Source organism: Pan troglodytes, chromosome 10 (assembly GCF_028858775.2).
Source record: "Pan troglodytes isolate AG18354 chromosome 10, NHGRI_mPanTro3-v2.0_pri, whole genome shotgun sequence".
Lineage (NCBI taxonomy): Eukaryota > Metazoa > Chordata > Mammalia > Primates > Hominidae > Pan > Pan troglodytes.
The window spans coordinates 14989242-15005244 of NC_072408.2; the positions used below are offsets into that span (position 1 = coordinate 14989242).

General features: G+C 44.4%; 1 protein-coding gene across 6 annotated transcripts in view; it reads right to left on the minus strand.

Moving 5' to 3' along the window:
• The window catches only part of SLC2A14 (solute carrier family 2 member 14), a 60797-nt gene that overhangs the window by 16197 nt on the left and 28597 nt on the right, over nt 1-16003 (minus strand). For all 6 annotated transcript variants that reach the window (XM_016922900.4, XM_016922903.4, XM_016922898.4 and 3 more), the window contains 2 exons: nt 1540-1632; nt 422-582 (listed from right to left, as the gene is read on the minus strand). In XM_016922900.4, coding sequence (XP_016778389.1) covers nt 422-582; nt 1540-1632 — 254 coding nt within the window. The remainder of the gene's footprint in view (nt 1-421; nt 583-1539; nt 1633-16003) is intronic.

Consider the following 16003-nt stretch of genomic DNA (forward strand, 5'->3'; position numbering starts at 1 on the left):
CCATAGACTAAAGATAATTCCTACCAATCCTGTGTAGAGGTAACAAAAACATTTATATGAGACCCCAGGTTTGTTTTTTTTTTTGAGAAAAGTAATCAACTTTGGACCTTGTAAATTAAGTATGTTCCTGGAAACCCCATAGTTGAGCTTACTAGGGAATAATTCTGAACTATCCCTAACTGGACTGCAAAGGCCAATCACTCACACAGTTCATCTCTTGCACAGCTGGGTGGGAGCTCTCCAGGGTAGTAGAGCTCCAAGCAAGGGCAGTCATATTCGGGGCCAGTTGGGCTAGTTTCCCTTGATTAGAATTCAAGGTGTTCTTATTCAAAGGCATCATCACCTCCCTGCCCTAACTCTCCACACTTGTCCCCAATGCATCTGGTAGAGCCCACTTCCTTGCCCAGTTTCTAGTCAATACCTGCCAAAGCGGTTAACAAAGAGTCCGACGGAAAAGGAGCCGATCATACCCCCGATGGAGAATATGGCCACAGACAAGGACCAGAGATTCGTGAGCAGCACCTCAGAGGGAGGGGCATTTGCCTTGTCCGTCAAAGTTTTATTGATAAATTCCTTTATGATCTGCAAAATAAAAGGTGGGAGGACAGACTATTACAGTTGGATGAGAACAAAAGATACAAATATGCTGGGTGCGGTGGCTCACGCCTGTAATCCCAGCACTTTGGAAGGCCGAGGCGGGTGGATCACCTGAGGTCAGGAGTTGCAGACCAACCTGACCAACATGGTGAAACCCCGTCTCTACTAAAAATACAAAATTAGCCAGTTGTGGTGGCGCATGCCTGTAATCCCAGCTACTCGGGAGGCTGAGGTAGGAGAATCACTTGAACCCGTGGGGCGGAGTTTGCGATGAGCCGAGATAGCGCCATTGCACCCCGGCCTGGGTGACAGAGCGAGACTACATCTCAAAACAAACAAACAAACAAAACAAATATTAGGGATCATTTCCTCCCTAGAGAATCAAGGGAATAAATAGACGGGAATTGAAGAGGCAGATAACATATTGGAATTAATGTTAACTCTCCCTGGAATAGTAATTTTTCATTTGTCCTGAATATCCCAGTAGGTGGCAGCACTGATGTTCACCCCAGCCCTCTGCTAAGCGAACCTGGCCAGCTTGGTAACTAACCCCTAAGGGATAATACAGGAAGTGTATTACTACAGGGTGAAAGAGTGGAAGGAAGAATAGCACTGACCAGGGTATAAGGAGTAAATGAGCTTTTTCCTTTGATTAAATGACCCCACTAATTTTCCCCACCAATATTGTCTCCATCTTCAGTCTTGGACAGGATAGATACAAAGTTTAATTCCCCTAGTTGGGGGAGGGACCCTCACTAACTGTGTTGCTCAGGATGGTGTTTAACTCCTGGGCTCAAGTGATCTTTAAGCCTCAGCCTCCGGAGTAGCTGGGACTCCAGGCAGGTGCCACCATGCCTGGCCTTAAATTCTGAATTCTTGAAACCCTACTTAAAGGAATAATTTCCCTATTCCAGATTCTAATTCTTGTGGCCTGGCACTCACCGTCTCAGGAGCATTGATGACCCCAGTGTTGTAGCCAAATTGGAAAGAGCCGATTGTAGCAACTGCGATGGCAAAGATCAGAGCTGGGGTGACCTGGAGAGACAGAGGACAGGGAGGAGAGAATAGTCCTTAAAACTTGTAATTGATGACTGTTTCTTATTAATTATGGAGCTGTATTAGGAGAATCTGACCTATGAGTGGTATGAAAAGGACAAACATCAAATGAAATTTAGGTAATTAATCGGGAAGACAAAGTAATAGATTATACTAAAGAACTTATCTGGAGATAAGAATGTGAAGTTAACTTGGTAAAAGTGGAAAAGAAAATTGGAGAAGGAAGAAGTTAAGAGAAACTGGGTTGGTCAGTTTGGAAATATTTAAAAACCTGCATCAGGTGAAGGTAGGCATAGAATTCCACTCACGAACTGGGAGGGCAGAGGATAACACAGCCTTGGGTAAGATTACTAAGAATTGATCATTTTGGAAACAAATACAGTGCAGTCTGATCTGTACCCCAGACTCCACGGAAGCCCAGTGGTGGTGGTAGGGGGAGGTGGTAGTAGTTTGTGTCTTCACTGCTGGGTGGCTCCTTGAGTCTCTTATCTCTCAGGACCATGTAACCTACTGGATCTACTCACTGCATCCTGGCCCCATTTCAGTCTTCTGGTTTATTAAATACTGTTCTGCTATCCCTAACCTAACCCCCGGGTGGGGGAAGAAAGAACACTCGGCTCACTACAAACCTAACAAATAAGACATTTCTGGCCGGGCACAGTGGCTCATGCCTGTCATCCCAGCAGTTTGGGAGGCCGAGGCAGGTGGGCCAAGGCAGGTGGATCACCTGAGATCAGGAGTTCGAGACCAGCCTGGCCAACATGGTGAAACCCCATCTCTACTAAAAATACAAAAATTAGCCGGGCATGGTGGGGTGTGCCTGTAATCCCAGCTACTAGGAGGGGCTGAAGCAGCAGGATCGCTTGACCCTGAGAGGCGGAGGTTGCAGCGAGCCGAGACCGTGCCACTGCACTCCAACCTGGGCAACAGAGCAAGACTCTGTCTCAAAAAAAAAAAAAAAAAAAAAAGAGAGAGAGAGACATTTCTTAGTGGGGAGAACCAGTCATCTTCACCTTGCCTGGAATAATTCAGCTGGGCAAGTGGATATTATTTTAGATTTCCACCTTGGGGCAGCTCAATTTCTATACCTGAAGCCATCTTCTATGTCCTTTCCCGCACCCCCACCAATCCCTTCAACCTTTTCTATCTTAAATTCCTTTCCTTTCAGGTCAGACAGGGTAGATCACAGGCTGGGAGCTTCAGTAGAACTGACCTTGCCTGCGGCCTCCCAGATGTCTCAGTCACAACTAAGCATCGATACCCTGGAGGGCCCTGCCAGTACAATGCTCTCTGTTAAATCTTTTTCCTTTTAGTAAAAGTCCCTTCTTTCTCCTCTCATCATTCACTATCTTTGAGAGCCTTTTTTTTTTTTCATTAGTCTCATAACTTTCCATCCCTTCTCTTATTTTCCTTCATTTTCTTTCTTTTTTGTAGAGATGGGATCTCACTGTATTGCCCAAGGCTGGTCTCAAACTCCCGGCCTCAAGTGATCCTCATGCCTCAGCCTCCCAAATGCTGGGATTATTTTTAAAGGTTACAATTGGAATTAAACTGAGTCTCGAGAATCTAAAAAATGTGTTGACCTGGGCACAGTGGCTCACATCTATAATCCCAGCCCTTTGGGAGGTTGAGGCGGAAGGATCACTTGAGCCTAGCAGTTTGAGAGACCAGCCTGGACAACACAGTGAGACCCCTTCTCTCTCTCTCTTTTTTTTTTTGAGACCCCTTCTCTATCAAAAAAAAAAAAAAATTAGCTGGGTATGGTAATGGTAGGCGCCTATAGACCCAGCTACTTGGGAGGCTGGGGTGGGAGGATCACTTGAGCCCAGGAGATAGAAGCTGCAGTGAGCTATGATCGTGTCATTGCACTGCAGCCTGGGCAACAGAGTGAGACCCTGCCTCAAAAAAGAAAAAAAAATAGTGTGTTGAGCATATTGAGACAAGTGTTCCTTGGGCAAGTGGGACCTAGGAGGAACCTGATGCTCAAAAACCAGTTCTGGACTGGGCTGGCCCGGAAAGCAACAGAGATGTCCAAGGTAGATAATCCTTCACTCTGGCCACTAGAGAAGAGTTGCTCCATATAACTGTTTGCTGATGTGCTTCGAGAGACTGGTTGGTTGAGCTGGGTCTTCAGTGTACTTTGGGAGGAGCCTGGCTCAGTCAGAGTCACAGCTCTGGTGATGAGGCATGAGGGATTAAGTATGTCAGGATAGGCCAGTGAGGCTAGATGCCCTCAAACACCTATGCTGTGTCATTTGATTCCTTTTGAAATCTTTCTGTATCTCTATTAAAAAAAAAAAAAAAAGAGGAAATGTGAGGTGCGATGGGTAAATTTCAAAACAGAGTAAGTTAGTGAGAATGTTATAAAATTTACACCTACAGCCTGACCAGTATGGTGAAAGCCCGTCTCTACTAAAAATACAAAAATTAGCCGGCCGTGATGGCGCGTGCCTGTAGTCCCAGCTACTCAGGAGGCTGAGACAGGAGAATTGCTTGAAACTGGGAGGCAGAGGTTGCAGTCAGCCGAGATTGCGTCACTGCACTCCAGCCTGGGTGCCAGCGAGACTGTCTCAAACAAACAAACAAACAAAATTTACACCTAATACTTTAATGTAGGTCTGCCTAGAAAAAAAGGAATGAATAGAATAATGTCTGAGGTCGCTTAGTTCCAAATGCAGTTATCTGCAGAATGTAAATTTCAATTCTAGAATCTAAATCTGCAGAATGTAAATCTCAATCCTAGAATCTAAATCTGCAGAATGTAAATCTCAATCCTAGTTTCATGCAGCTTTGTGGGATGGATGCTTGCTAGTATGATAACCAGGTGGAAAACAAACATAAAATCTAAAGTCAGGGAACACAAGGCTTTAAACGCATTGAGGTAAAGACAGGGAAAACTGTCTCTTTCATAAAACAATGTAAATGGCATTTCAAGACACACACAAAAAGCTAGTAACTGCTCTAAAACTTTGCTTGCATCTGTAATAGTCCTCATAAAGAACGACTTTTGTTAAAGCAACTTTTTAATCTTCCTTTATTAGGTTAGTGTAGGCAGAGTTCACTTTGAATTTGATAACACTGTAGAAAATAAGTCCTCAGGATTAAGAAAGAAAACATTTGAGAAATGTTGATTTTCCTGTCTAAACTGGGTTTAAATCATCCATTCATCACTCCCGTTGATCCTGAAGGGCCTAATCCCAGCTCTCCGGCCCGTCCCACTTTCACGAAGGTCTTCCTTCCTCTTTCCTCTCCCTTCTTCAAAAATGAATCCGTTCCACATCAGGGCTAGGTGAATTATCCTAAATCAAAATTTGAATCGTGTCAGTGTCCTACTCAAATATCTTCAATGATTATTGAATAAAGCCAGGCCAGTACTGTCCAATACAAATATAACATGAGCCACAGATGTAATTTTTTTTTTTTTTTGAGACGCAGTCTCACTTGATCACCCAGGCTGGTGTGCAGTGGCATGATCTCGGCTCACTGCAACCTCTGCCTCCCCAGTTCAAGCAATTCTTCTGCCTCAGCCTCCTGAGTAGCTGGGACTACAAGCGTGTGCCACCACGCCCAGCTAATTTTTTGTATTTTTAGTAGAGACAGGGTTTCATCATGTTAGCCAGGCTGGTCTCGAACGCCTGACCTTGTGATCTGCCTGTCTCGGCCTCCCAAACTGCTGGGATTACAGGCATGAGCCACTGCGCCCAGCCCAACCACAGATGTAATTTAAAATTTTTCTGCTGGGTATGGTGGCTCACACCTGTAAGCCCAGCACTTTGGGAGGCTGAGGAGGGCAGATGGATCACTTCAGTTCAGGAACTCAATACCAGCCTGGCCAATATCACCAATCCCCATCTCTACTAAAGACACAAAAAAATTAGCCAGGCGTGGTGGCACACGCCTGTAATCCCAGCTATTTGGGAGCCTGAGGCACGAGAATCACTTGAACCCGGGAGGCGGACATTACAGTGAGACTAGATCATGCCACTGCACACCAGCCTGGGTGACCAAGTGTTCAATTTTACAAAAAAAAAGAAAATTTCAGTAGCCACATTAAAAAAATAAAAAGAAACATATTGGCCAGGCACGGTGGCTCATGCCTATAATCCCAGCATTTTAGGAGGCCGAGGCAGGTGGATCACAAGATCAGGAGTTCAAGACCAGCCGGGCCAATATAGTGAAACCCCATCTCTAATAAAAATACAAAAATTATCCGAGCATGGTGGCACGTGCCTGTAATCCCAGCTATTCGGGAGGCTGAGGCAAGAGAATCGCTTGAACCTGGGAGGCAGAGGTTACAGTGAGCCAAAATCACGCCACTGCACTCCACCCTGGGTGACAGAGTGAGACTCCATCTCAAAAAAAAAAAAAAAGTTAACGTGTTAACTAACTTGTGATAATAATTTCACAATATACATGTATATCAAAACATCATGTGCACATACTTTAAATATATACAATTTTATTTGTCAATTATACTTCAGTAAAGCTGAAAAGATATTTTAAAAACTGTAATAAAATAAATGTAAGATAAAGTATTAAAAGATGGTTAACATGGGCCAGGCGCAGTGGCTCACACTTGTAATCTTTGGGAGGCCGAGGCAGGAGGATCACCTGAAGTTGGGAGTTCAAGACCAGCCTGACCAACATGGAGAAACAGCATCTCTACTAAAAATACAAAACTAGCCAGCCATACTGGCGCAAGCCTGTAATCCCAGCTATTTTGGAGGCTGAGGCAAGAGAATCGCTTGAACCTGGGGGGCGGAGGTTGCGGTGAGCCGAGCTTGCACCATTGCACTCCAACTTGGGCAACAAGAGTGAAACTTCGTCTCAAAAAAAAAAAAAAAAAAAAGATGGTTCACATGGTAACCATTTTTCTTCTTTTTTTTTGAGATGAAGTCTCACTCTGGCTGGGATTACTGGCATACACCACCACGACTGGCTAATTTTTTATTTTTATTTTTTTTGAGATGGAGTCTCACTCTGTTGTCCAGGCTAGAGTGCAGTAGTGCAGTCTTGGCTCACTGCAACCTCCGCCTCCTGTGTTCAAGCAATTCTCCTGTCTCAGCCTCCCAAATAGCTGGGACTACAGGTGCACACCACCACGCCTGGTTAATTTTTGTGTTTTTAGTAGAGGCGGGGTTTTACCATATTGGTCAGTCTGGTTTCAAATTCCTGACCTCAGATGATCCACCCACCTCGGCCTCCCAAAGTGCTGGGATTATAGGTGTGAGCCACCATGCCCAGCCTACCTTTTTTGTTGTTGTTGTTATATGTGTTTTTACCACAATTTTTTTTTTTTCGAGACAGAGTCTCGCTCTGTCGCCCATGCAGGAGTGCAGTGGCGAGATCTTGGCTTACTGCAACCTCCACCTCCCAGGTTCAAGTGATTCTCCTGCCTCAGCCTCCAGAGTAGCTGGGACTACAGGCGCCTGCCACCATGCCTGGTTAATTTCTGCATTTTTAGGAGAGACAGGGTTTCACCATATTGGCCAGGCTGGTCTTGAACTCCTGACCTTGCGATCCACCTGCCTCGGCCTCCCAAAGTGCTGGGATTACAGGTGTGAGCCAACGTGCCCGGCCCACAATTTTTTTTAAAAAATGGAATTTGCCTTACTAGAATTTTGAACTTGGAAGACCAGGTACCCCTTTCTTCTTTCTTATTTCCCCCATTTCCCCCTTTTGCAATGGGAATGTCTAGCCTATGCCTGTCCCACAATTATATTATGGAAGCACATAACTTGTCTGGTTTCCCAGACTCAGTTTGGAAAAAAATTTGCCTCAGGATTAATCATACCTCTTGTCTCACCCATACCAAATTTAGATGATATTCAGATGAAATTTTGGATTTGGAACTCATGCTGGAATGGGTTAAGACTTTAGGGCCTACAGGGATAGAGATAAATGTATTTTGGATGTGAGGACATACATTTTGGGGGGCCAGAGGGCAAAGTGTTATGGACTAAATTGTGTCCTAAAATTCATATGTTGAAGCCCTAACCCCTAGTAACTTAAAATGGAACTGTATTTGGAAATGGGAACTTTAAGGAGGTAATTAAGGTTCCATGAGGTCACTAGGGTGGGGCTCTAGTCCAATAGGACAGGTGTCCTTATGAGAAGAGGAAGAGGCATTAGGCCTGTGAATAGAGAAAAGGCCATGTGAGGACACTGAGAAGACAGCCATCTGCTACTGAAGGGAGAGGTCTCAGGAGAAACTAACCCTACTGGCACCTTGATCTTGGATGTCCAGCATCTAGAGCTTTGAGAAAACAAATTCCTGTTGTTTAAGCCACCTGTTTGTGGTATTTTGTTATGGCAGCCTTAGCAGACAATAAATATATAATGTCAAGTAATAAGGGAGCATTTTGAAGAAGAAAATATCAAGGTAAGGCGATAAAGGTTTGGGGCTGGGGAAGATTAAGATAGAGTGGTTAGGGTTCCTCTCTCAGTAGAGATGATACTTGAAAAGAAACCTGAATCAAACGAGAAAGTCAACCTTGGGAGTATCTGAAAACAGCATTTCAAACAGAAGGCATTTCAAACGCAGACACCAAAAGGAGGACTCGTGCTTGGCAGGGTGTCAAAAGGCGGATTTGGCAGGAGTGGAGTGAAGCGGGGGCAGAGTGGCAGGAGAAATGATGTTGAAGACAGCTAGGAGTCTGCTCATGCAGGACGCTGTAAGCAGTCATGAACGTTCTGGTTTATATTCCGAATGTGACAGACAGCCAGGAAGCTATGAAGCCATTTTAGTTTTTTGAGCAGAAGCATGACATGAGTTGATTTGTGTTTTTAAAAAAGTATGTGCTGTTGAATGGAGAAGATGCTGAAGGAGGGTGCTGTGGTTTAAATCTGTGTTCCCTCCAAAATTCATGCAGAAGCTTAATCCTAATTGTGGTGATATTAAGAGGCAGGACCTTTTGGGAAGTGACTGAGTCATGAGGGCTCTGCCTCCATGGAGGGATTAATACCCATACAGAAGGGGCTGCGGAGGCCAGGCTCGATGGCTCATGCCTGTAATCTCAGCACTTTTGGAGGTCAAGGCGGGAGGATCGCTTGAGTCCAGGAGTTCTTATTTCCCCCTTTTGGACCAGCCTGGGCGACACAAGGAGACCCTGTCTCTACAAAAAAAAAAAAAAAAATACAAAAAATTAGTGGGGCATGGTGGTTTGCACTTGTAGTCCCAGCTACTCGGGTGGCTGAGGTGGGAGGATCACTTGATCCCAGGAGGTCAAGCCAGCAGTGAGCTGTGATTGCACCACTGAACTCCAGCCTGGGAGACAGAGCCAGACCTTGTCTCGAAAAAAAAAAAAAAAAAAAAGTGCGGTGGGGGGACTTCAGAGAGTTTGCTCCTTTTTTTTTTTTTTTGCCCTTCTGCCTTCCACCATGTGAGGACACAGCACTCGTCCCCCTAATGAGGACGGAGCAACAGTCGCCATCTTAGAAGCAGAGAGCTGCCCTCACCAAACATCAAACCTGCGGGTACCTTAAACTTCCCAGCATTCAGAACTGTGAGAAATACATTTCTACTGTTTATAGATTACTCAGTTTTTGTTTTTGTTTTTGTTTTTTTGAGACAGAATTTCGCTCTTGTCGCCGAGTCTGGAGTGCAATGGCGTGATTTCGGCTCACTGCAACCTCCGCCCCCTGGGTTCAAGCGATTCTCCTGCCTCAGCCTCCAGAGTAGCTGGGACTACAGGCACCTGCCACCACACCCACACCCAGTTAATTTTTGTATTTTTAGTAGAGACAGGGTTTCACCATGTTGGTCAGACTGGTCTCAAACTCCTAACCTCAGGTGATCCGCCCACCTGGGCCTCCCAAGGTGCTGGGATTACAGGCGTAAGGCACTGCACCTGGCCTGTGTTGTTTTGTTATAGCAGCATGAACAGACTTAGACAGAGGGTAGGGATAGGAGCATAGAGTGGGTTGCTGTTGGATTTGAAATATATTTTCAAGGTGCAACCTACTGGTGGTCTAGATGTTGGGCACAAAAGAAAAAAAAGGAGTCAAGAATGATCCTAAAGGTTTTGGCTGGAGCAACTGGAGAACTGGAGTTGCCATTTACCTCAGTCAGGAAAGCAGACAGAGACCTGAGGATCAAATCAAGACTTTTATTTTAGATGCGCTAAGTCGGAGATGTTGTTAGGGTATGCACTAAAAATAGTGTTCCCTTTCTCTTTCATCCCAGATGCCGGGAACATAAAGATAAAAAACATGTTCCTCCCTTTAAGTTCTCATGGTGGTGAAGCGGATGGAGAGGGACATATAAACAAGTGTTTCGCTGTGTTTTTTAATTAATAGGATTTATTGGGGGTGGGCAGTTTTAGGTTTACAGAAAAATTGAGCAGAAAGTACACAGAGTTCCCATGTACTCCCTTAACACCCCTAATACTAACATTTGCATTAGTGTGATACATCTCTTATATTATTATCATTATTATTTATTGTTATTATTTTTTTCTTGCACTCTGTCACCCAGGCTGGAGTTCAGTGCCGTGATCTCGGCTCACTGCAACCTCCACCTCCCAGGTTTAAGCAATTCTCCTGCCTCAGCCTCCCGAGCAGCTGGGATTACAGGCACCCATCACCATGCCCAACTAATTTTTGTATTTTTAGTACAGACGGGGTTTTGCCATGTTGGCCAGGCTGGTGTTGAACTCCTGACCTCAGATGATCTGCCTGACTTGCCCTTCCAAAGTGCTAGGATTACAGGCGTGAGCCACCTCGCCGAGCCACATCTGTCATGTTAATAATTGATGGGCTAATATTGATGTATTATTATTACATAAATTCCATAGTTTATATTCAAGTTCATTCTTTGTGTTGTATATTCTATAGGTTTGATAAATGTATGATATCATACGGAACAGCTTTACTGCCCTAAAAATCCCATGTTCCAGGCTGGGTGCAGTGGCTCACGCCTGTAATCCCAGAACTTTGGGAGTCCAAGGTGGACAGATCACGAGGTCAGGAGTTTGACACCAGCCCAACCAACATGGTGAAACCCCATCTTTACTAAAAATATAAAATTAGCCGGGCGTAGTGGTGCATGCCTGTAATCCCAATTACTCAGGAGGCTGAGGCAGGAGAATTGACTGAACCCGGGAGGCAGAGGTTGCAGTGAGCCGAGATTGCACCATTGCACTCCAGCCTGGGCAACAAGAGCGAAACTCTGTCTCAAAAGAAAAAAAAAAAAATCCCATGTTCCACCTCCCTTCCCTACTCCTCCAACCCCTGGCAATCACTGATCTTTTTGCATAGTTTTACCTTTTCCAGAATGTCATACAGTTGGAGTCATACATTATGTAGCCTTTCCAGATTGGCTTATTTCACTTAGTGATATTCATTGAAGGTTCCTGCATGTCTTTTTGTGGCTCATTTCTTTTTATCACTGGATAATATTCCATTATGTGGATGCACCACAGTTTATCCCTTCACCTACTGAAGGACATCTTGGTAAGTTTTAGCAACTACGAATAAAACTGCTCTAAACATTCGTTTGCAGGTTTTCATGTAAATGCATGATTTCAACTCATTTGTGTAAGTATCAAGGAGGGTGATTGCAGGATGACAGACAAGGGTTTTAAAAGTCATCTTCACTTGATCTTAGCCAAAAGGCCGAGAAGCGAGAAAAGTCTTCTTCTATACAAGTGCCAATATATAAGCAACACAGATAATTGCTTGCATGAAGTGAAGACAGTTCTTTGAGTTCTTTAACTTTTCTCTAGCAGTGCTCTAAAGCTATAAATGTCCTTCTTTCTCTGTGTAGCTATTAGTGGGACACTATCACCAGGCTACCAGCCCCCTCCCCCCACTCACAGGAAAACAGCTACATGATGGCTGAAGTGCTTAGCTGACTGACATCTACTCTTTCTTTTTCTCTCTTTTTTTTTTGTTTTTTTTTGTGATGGAGTTTCGCTCTTGTTGCCCAGGCTGGGGTGCAATGGTGCGATCTCAGCTCATCACAACCTCTGCCTCCCGCGTTCAAGCGATGCTCCTGCCTCAGCCTCCCGAGTAGCTGGGATTACAGCCATGTGCCACCACACCCAGCTAATTTTATATTTTTAGTAGAGATAGGGTTTCTACATGTTGATCAGGCTGGTCTCGAACTCCCGACCTCAGGTGATCCGCCCGCCTCAGCCTCCCAAAGTGCTGGGGTTACAGGTGTGAGCCACGGCGCTTGGCCACATAAATGTTTTAATATAGGCATGCAATGTAAAATAATCACCTCATGGAGAATGGGGGATCCATCTCCTCAAGCATTTATGCTTTGAGTTACCCCCTCATCTTTTTAGACCCTCAGACAACTTAGTCAGCTGACCAATCCTTCCTGAGAAATAAATGTTCTTTTTTACCCTTTTTTATGTCTTCCTGAGGAAGGCTGAGGGTGAATGAAGCACATTAGACTGAGAGTAGCTGCTGAGTAGAAAGCCGGTGAGAAAACAGAGAATTTCCTGGAGGCATGGGAGGGGCACGCTGTAATGAGTGGGAATGTCACAGGCGCTGGTTCAAAAAGAGTGGATAAAAGCCTGAGAATGCGGCTGTAAAGGCTACTGGAAGGCTCCTCGGGCAGGGGACAGGATGTGAGCCCCTGGAATAGACTCATAAAAGAAAATGTTAGCACATACCATTGAATTCACTGAGACACATGAGAAAATATGGGAAAGTCGGAGAGTAGAAGAAAATGTAAAGACCCCCCTCCTCCCCAAAGAGGACGTTGTGTAGTGGGGTAGAGTGGAAAATCAATCCAAGAAAAGTAGCAAACGGACCCAAAGATGAAGAGGAGGAAAAGAAACAGCAACACGAAAAAAAAAAAAAAAAGCCACCAGATTTGTTGCAACATTGACGTAAACCTGGCCCTCTTCCTGAACCGGTGACCCAGGGTTTCCGCTTCCCTTTGCTGTCATCTTGCTCAAGTCTAGAAGCTGAAATATCATCATCAACTCGACATGAGGGGATAACCTCTGGATCCACTCATCAGATGCTCATCAGACGTTCCAATTACAAAACTGAACCTCTTCTTAGTGCTGGGGCGGTTAGAATGCAAACATTTCAAGAAAAAAAACACATTGTTTTCTAGTGGTGATAGAATTGAGGGTGAGTCCTTCCCTCCTTTATTTGTGTCTCTTCCTTTGTTTTTTCTTCTTTACTGAAGTGCACATGCAATAAAGCAGATAAAAATGCACTAATCTGGAGTTTACAGTTGGGTGAATATTTATATCTGTATGCACAGGCATAACCATTAACCGGATCAAGATCTAGATTCTTTAATATTTCTTGCTCCTCAAAAAGTTTCCTAGTGCTGGTTCCAGTCTATAGCCTCCTTCTCCAGAAGAAACTGCTATTTTTACTTCCGCCATCATCAATGAATTTTGTTGTTCTTGACCTTTAAAAGGAACCATACAGTATGTACTCTTTTGTGCTCAGATGTTTTTTCACTGAGCATCGTGTCTACGAGTACTATTGTGGTGGTGTTGGTAGTTCATTCCTTCTTACTGCTGAGTAGTATTCCACTTTTGGCCATGACAACATTTACTTATCTATTCTCCCACTGATGTACGCATCATTGTTTCCAGTTCGAGCTATTATAAACATTCCTGATATTTGCTGAATGTATGAATTCTTTTCTCTCGGTTGTATACTTGTTGTATGCTTAGGAATGAGATTGCTGGGTTGCTATTTTTTGCCAGTAAATAGTAAACTCCTTTTTTTTTTTTTTTTTTAGACAGGGTCTCACTCTGTCACCCAGGCTGGAGTTCAGTGGCACAATCTCGGCTCATTGCAGCCTCCATCTCCCAGGTTCAAGCAGTTTTCGTGCCTCAGCCTCCCGAGTAGCTGGGATTACAGGCAAATGCCACCACATCCAGCTAATTTTTACATTTTTAGTAGAGAGGGGTTTCACCATATTGGCCAGGCTGGTCTTGAACCCCTGACCTCAGCTGATCCACCCGCCTTGGCCTCCCAAAGTGCTGGGATTACAGGTGTGAGCCACCGCACCGGGCTGTAAATCGTAAATTCTAAGCAAAAACAAGTGAGCTACATCTTTGTCTTAATATGTATATGGTATTTTAATAATCTTTTTATCCATTATTTCAATTGATCCTCAAAACTTTTGTGGGAAGTAAGTAAAGTAGTTAACATTATCCCCATTTTATAGGTGCAAAAACTGAAAGAGAATTTAAATGATCAATTTAAGGTCAGAATATTAATAAGTTGTGAATTACGACTAGAAACTGCATTTTCTGATCCCTAGCCAAGTTCATTTTTCCTTATACATTCTTTCTATTTCACTAGCCTCGTGAATGGAGAGGTCACCCAATCATCCCGTTTGCCCAGGACTATCTCAGTTTTAGCACTGAAAGTACCTGGGCAAACCTCTATGGTTGGTCATTTTACAAAACAAAGAAAGGGGTCAATGGATATCACAGCTTGCAAATGGCAGAGAAAAACAAAACCAACTTGATTTAGTCTATTCATGCTCCTCCATTCCCAAAGGAAAGTTATTTTTAATCAAGGAACAATAAAATATCCACACATTTATGTACTATGTATGTCAACTGTATTGCTTGACTTCGGAAATCATCTAGACTAGTGCTACTCAAATGGTGGTCCGGGGACCAGCAGCATCAGAATCTCCCAGGATCCTGTTAGAAATGCAAACTCAAGGCCAGGCGTGGTGGCTTACGCCTGTAATCCCAGTACTTTGGGAGGCCGAGGCGGGTGGATCATGAGGTCAGGAGATTGAGACCATCCTGCCTAACACGGTGAAACCCCGTCTCTACTACAAATACAAAAAATTAGCTGGGCGTGGTGGCAGGCGCCTGTAGTCCCAGCTACTTGGGAGGCTGAGGCAGGAGAATGGCATGAACCCGGGAGGCAGAGCTTGCAGTGAGCTGAGATCGCGCCACTGCACTCCAGCCTGGGCGACACAGCGAGACTCCATCTCAAAAAAAAAAAAAAAAAAGAAATGCAAACTCAAGGCCAGGCGTGGTGGCTCACGCCTGTAATCCCAGCACTTTGGGATGCCAAGGCGGGTGGATTTCCTGATCTGAGGAGTTCGAGACCAGTGGGGGCAACCTGGCAAAACCCCATCTCTATCAAAAATACAAAAAATTAGCTGGGCGTGGTGGTGCATGCCTGTAAACCCAGCTACCCAGGAAGCTAAGGCAGAAGAATAGCTTGAGCCTGGGAGGTCGAGGCTGCAGAGAGCTGAGATGGTGCCACTGCACTCCAGCCAGGGTGACAAAGGGAGACCTTGTCTAAACAAAAAAAGAAAGAAAGAAAGAAAAAGAACTAGAAATGCAAACTCAAGCCCCTCCCATCCCCCCAGACCTACAGAATCAGAATTACTGAGAGTAGAGCTCAGGAATTTGTGTCTAACCAGCTCTCCAGGTGGAGGTCAAAGGAAATGGTGGAAAAAGGAAGCTAAAGTTTGAGGGAAAACTGATCTAACCAATTTTATTTACAGATATTTGGATATTTATATAATTTAAAGATCTCTGAGCAGAATTATTCCATTGCTTTAACTCACTCAATAACCCTTCCCTACATGAAACAAATCTCATTATTGGTTAAAAAAAAAAAAAAACTTTATCCTTATTAAATCTCTTATCTAACATTCTGGTCCTAAATAAGAGTGGATAATATCATTTCATGTTGGTTTTTTTCTTTATTGGTCTTTTTCTAAGGGCATTCCAAGTGTATTTCATTATCACTTAAAGTATGGTGTCCAGAACTAATCTTAGTGAAAAAACTATAGTATATCAAAAGAAAGACCTTGTGGTTACAATGTGAATATTCATAATTTTTTTTTTTTTTTTTTGAGATGGAGTCTCGCTCTGTCACCCAGGCTGGAGTGTAATGGCGTGATCTTGGCTCACTCCAACCTCTGCCTCCTGGGTTCAAGCGATTCTCCTGCCTCAGCCTCTGGAGTAGCTGGGATTACAAGCGCCCGCCACTACACCCGCCTAATTTTTTTTGTATTTTTAGTAGAGACAGGGTTTCACTGTGTTGGCCAGGCTGGTCTCGAACTCCTGACCTCATGATCCACCTGCCCTGGCCTCCCGAAGTGCTGGGATTACAGGCGTGAGCCACCACGCCTGGCCCTGAATATTCATAAATTTTAAAAGAAAATATACCTGTGGCGGCCGGGCGCAGTGGCCACACCTGTAATCCCAGCACTTTGGGAGGCTGAGGTGGGTGGATCACCTGAGGTTGGGAGTTCAAGGCCAGCCTGACCAACATAGAGAAACCCCGTCTCTACTAAAAATACAAAATTAACCAAGTGTGGTGGTGCATGCCTGTAATCCCAGCTACTCAGGAGGCTGAGGCAGGAGAATCGCTTGAACCTGGG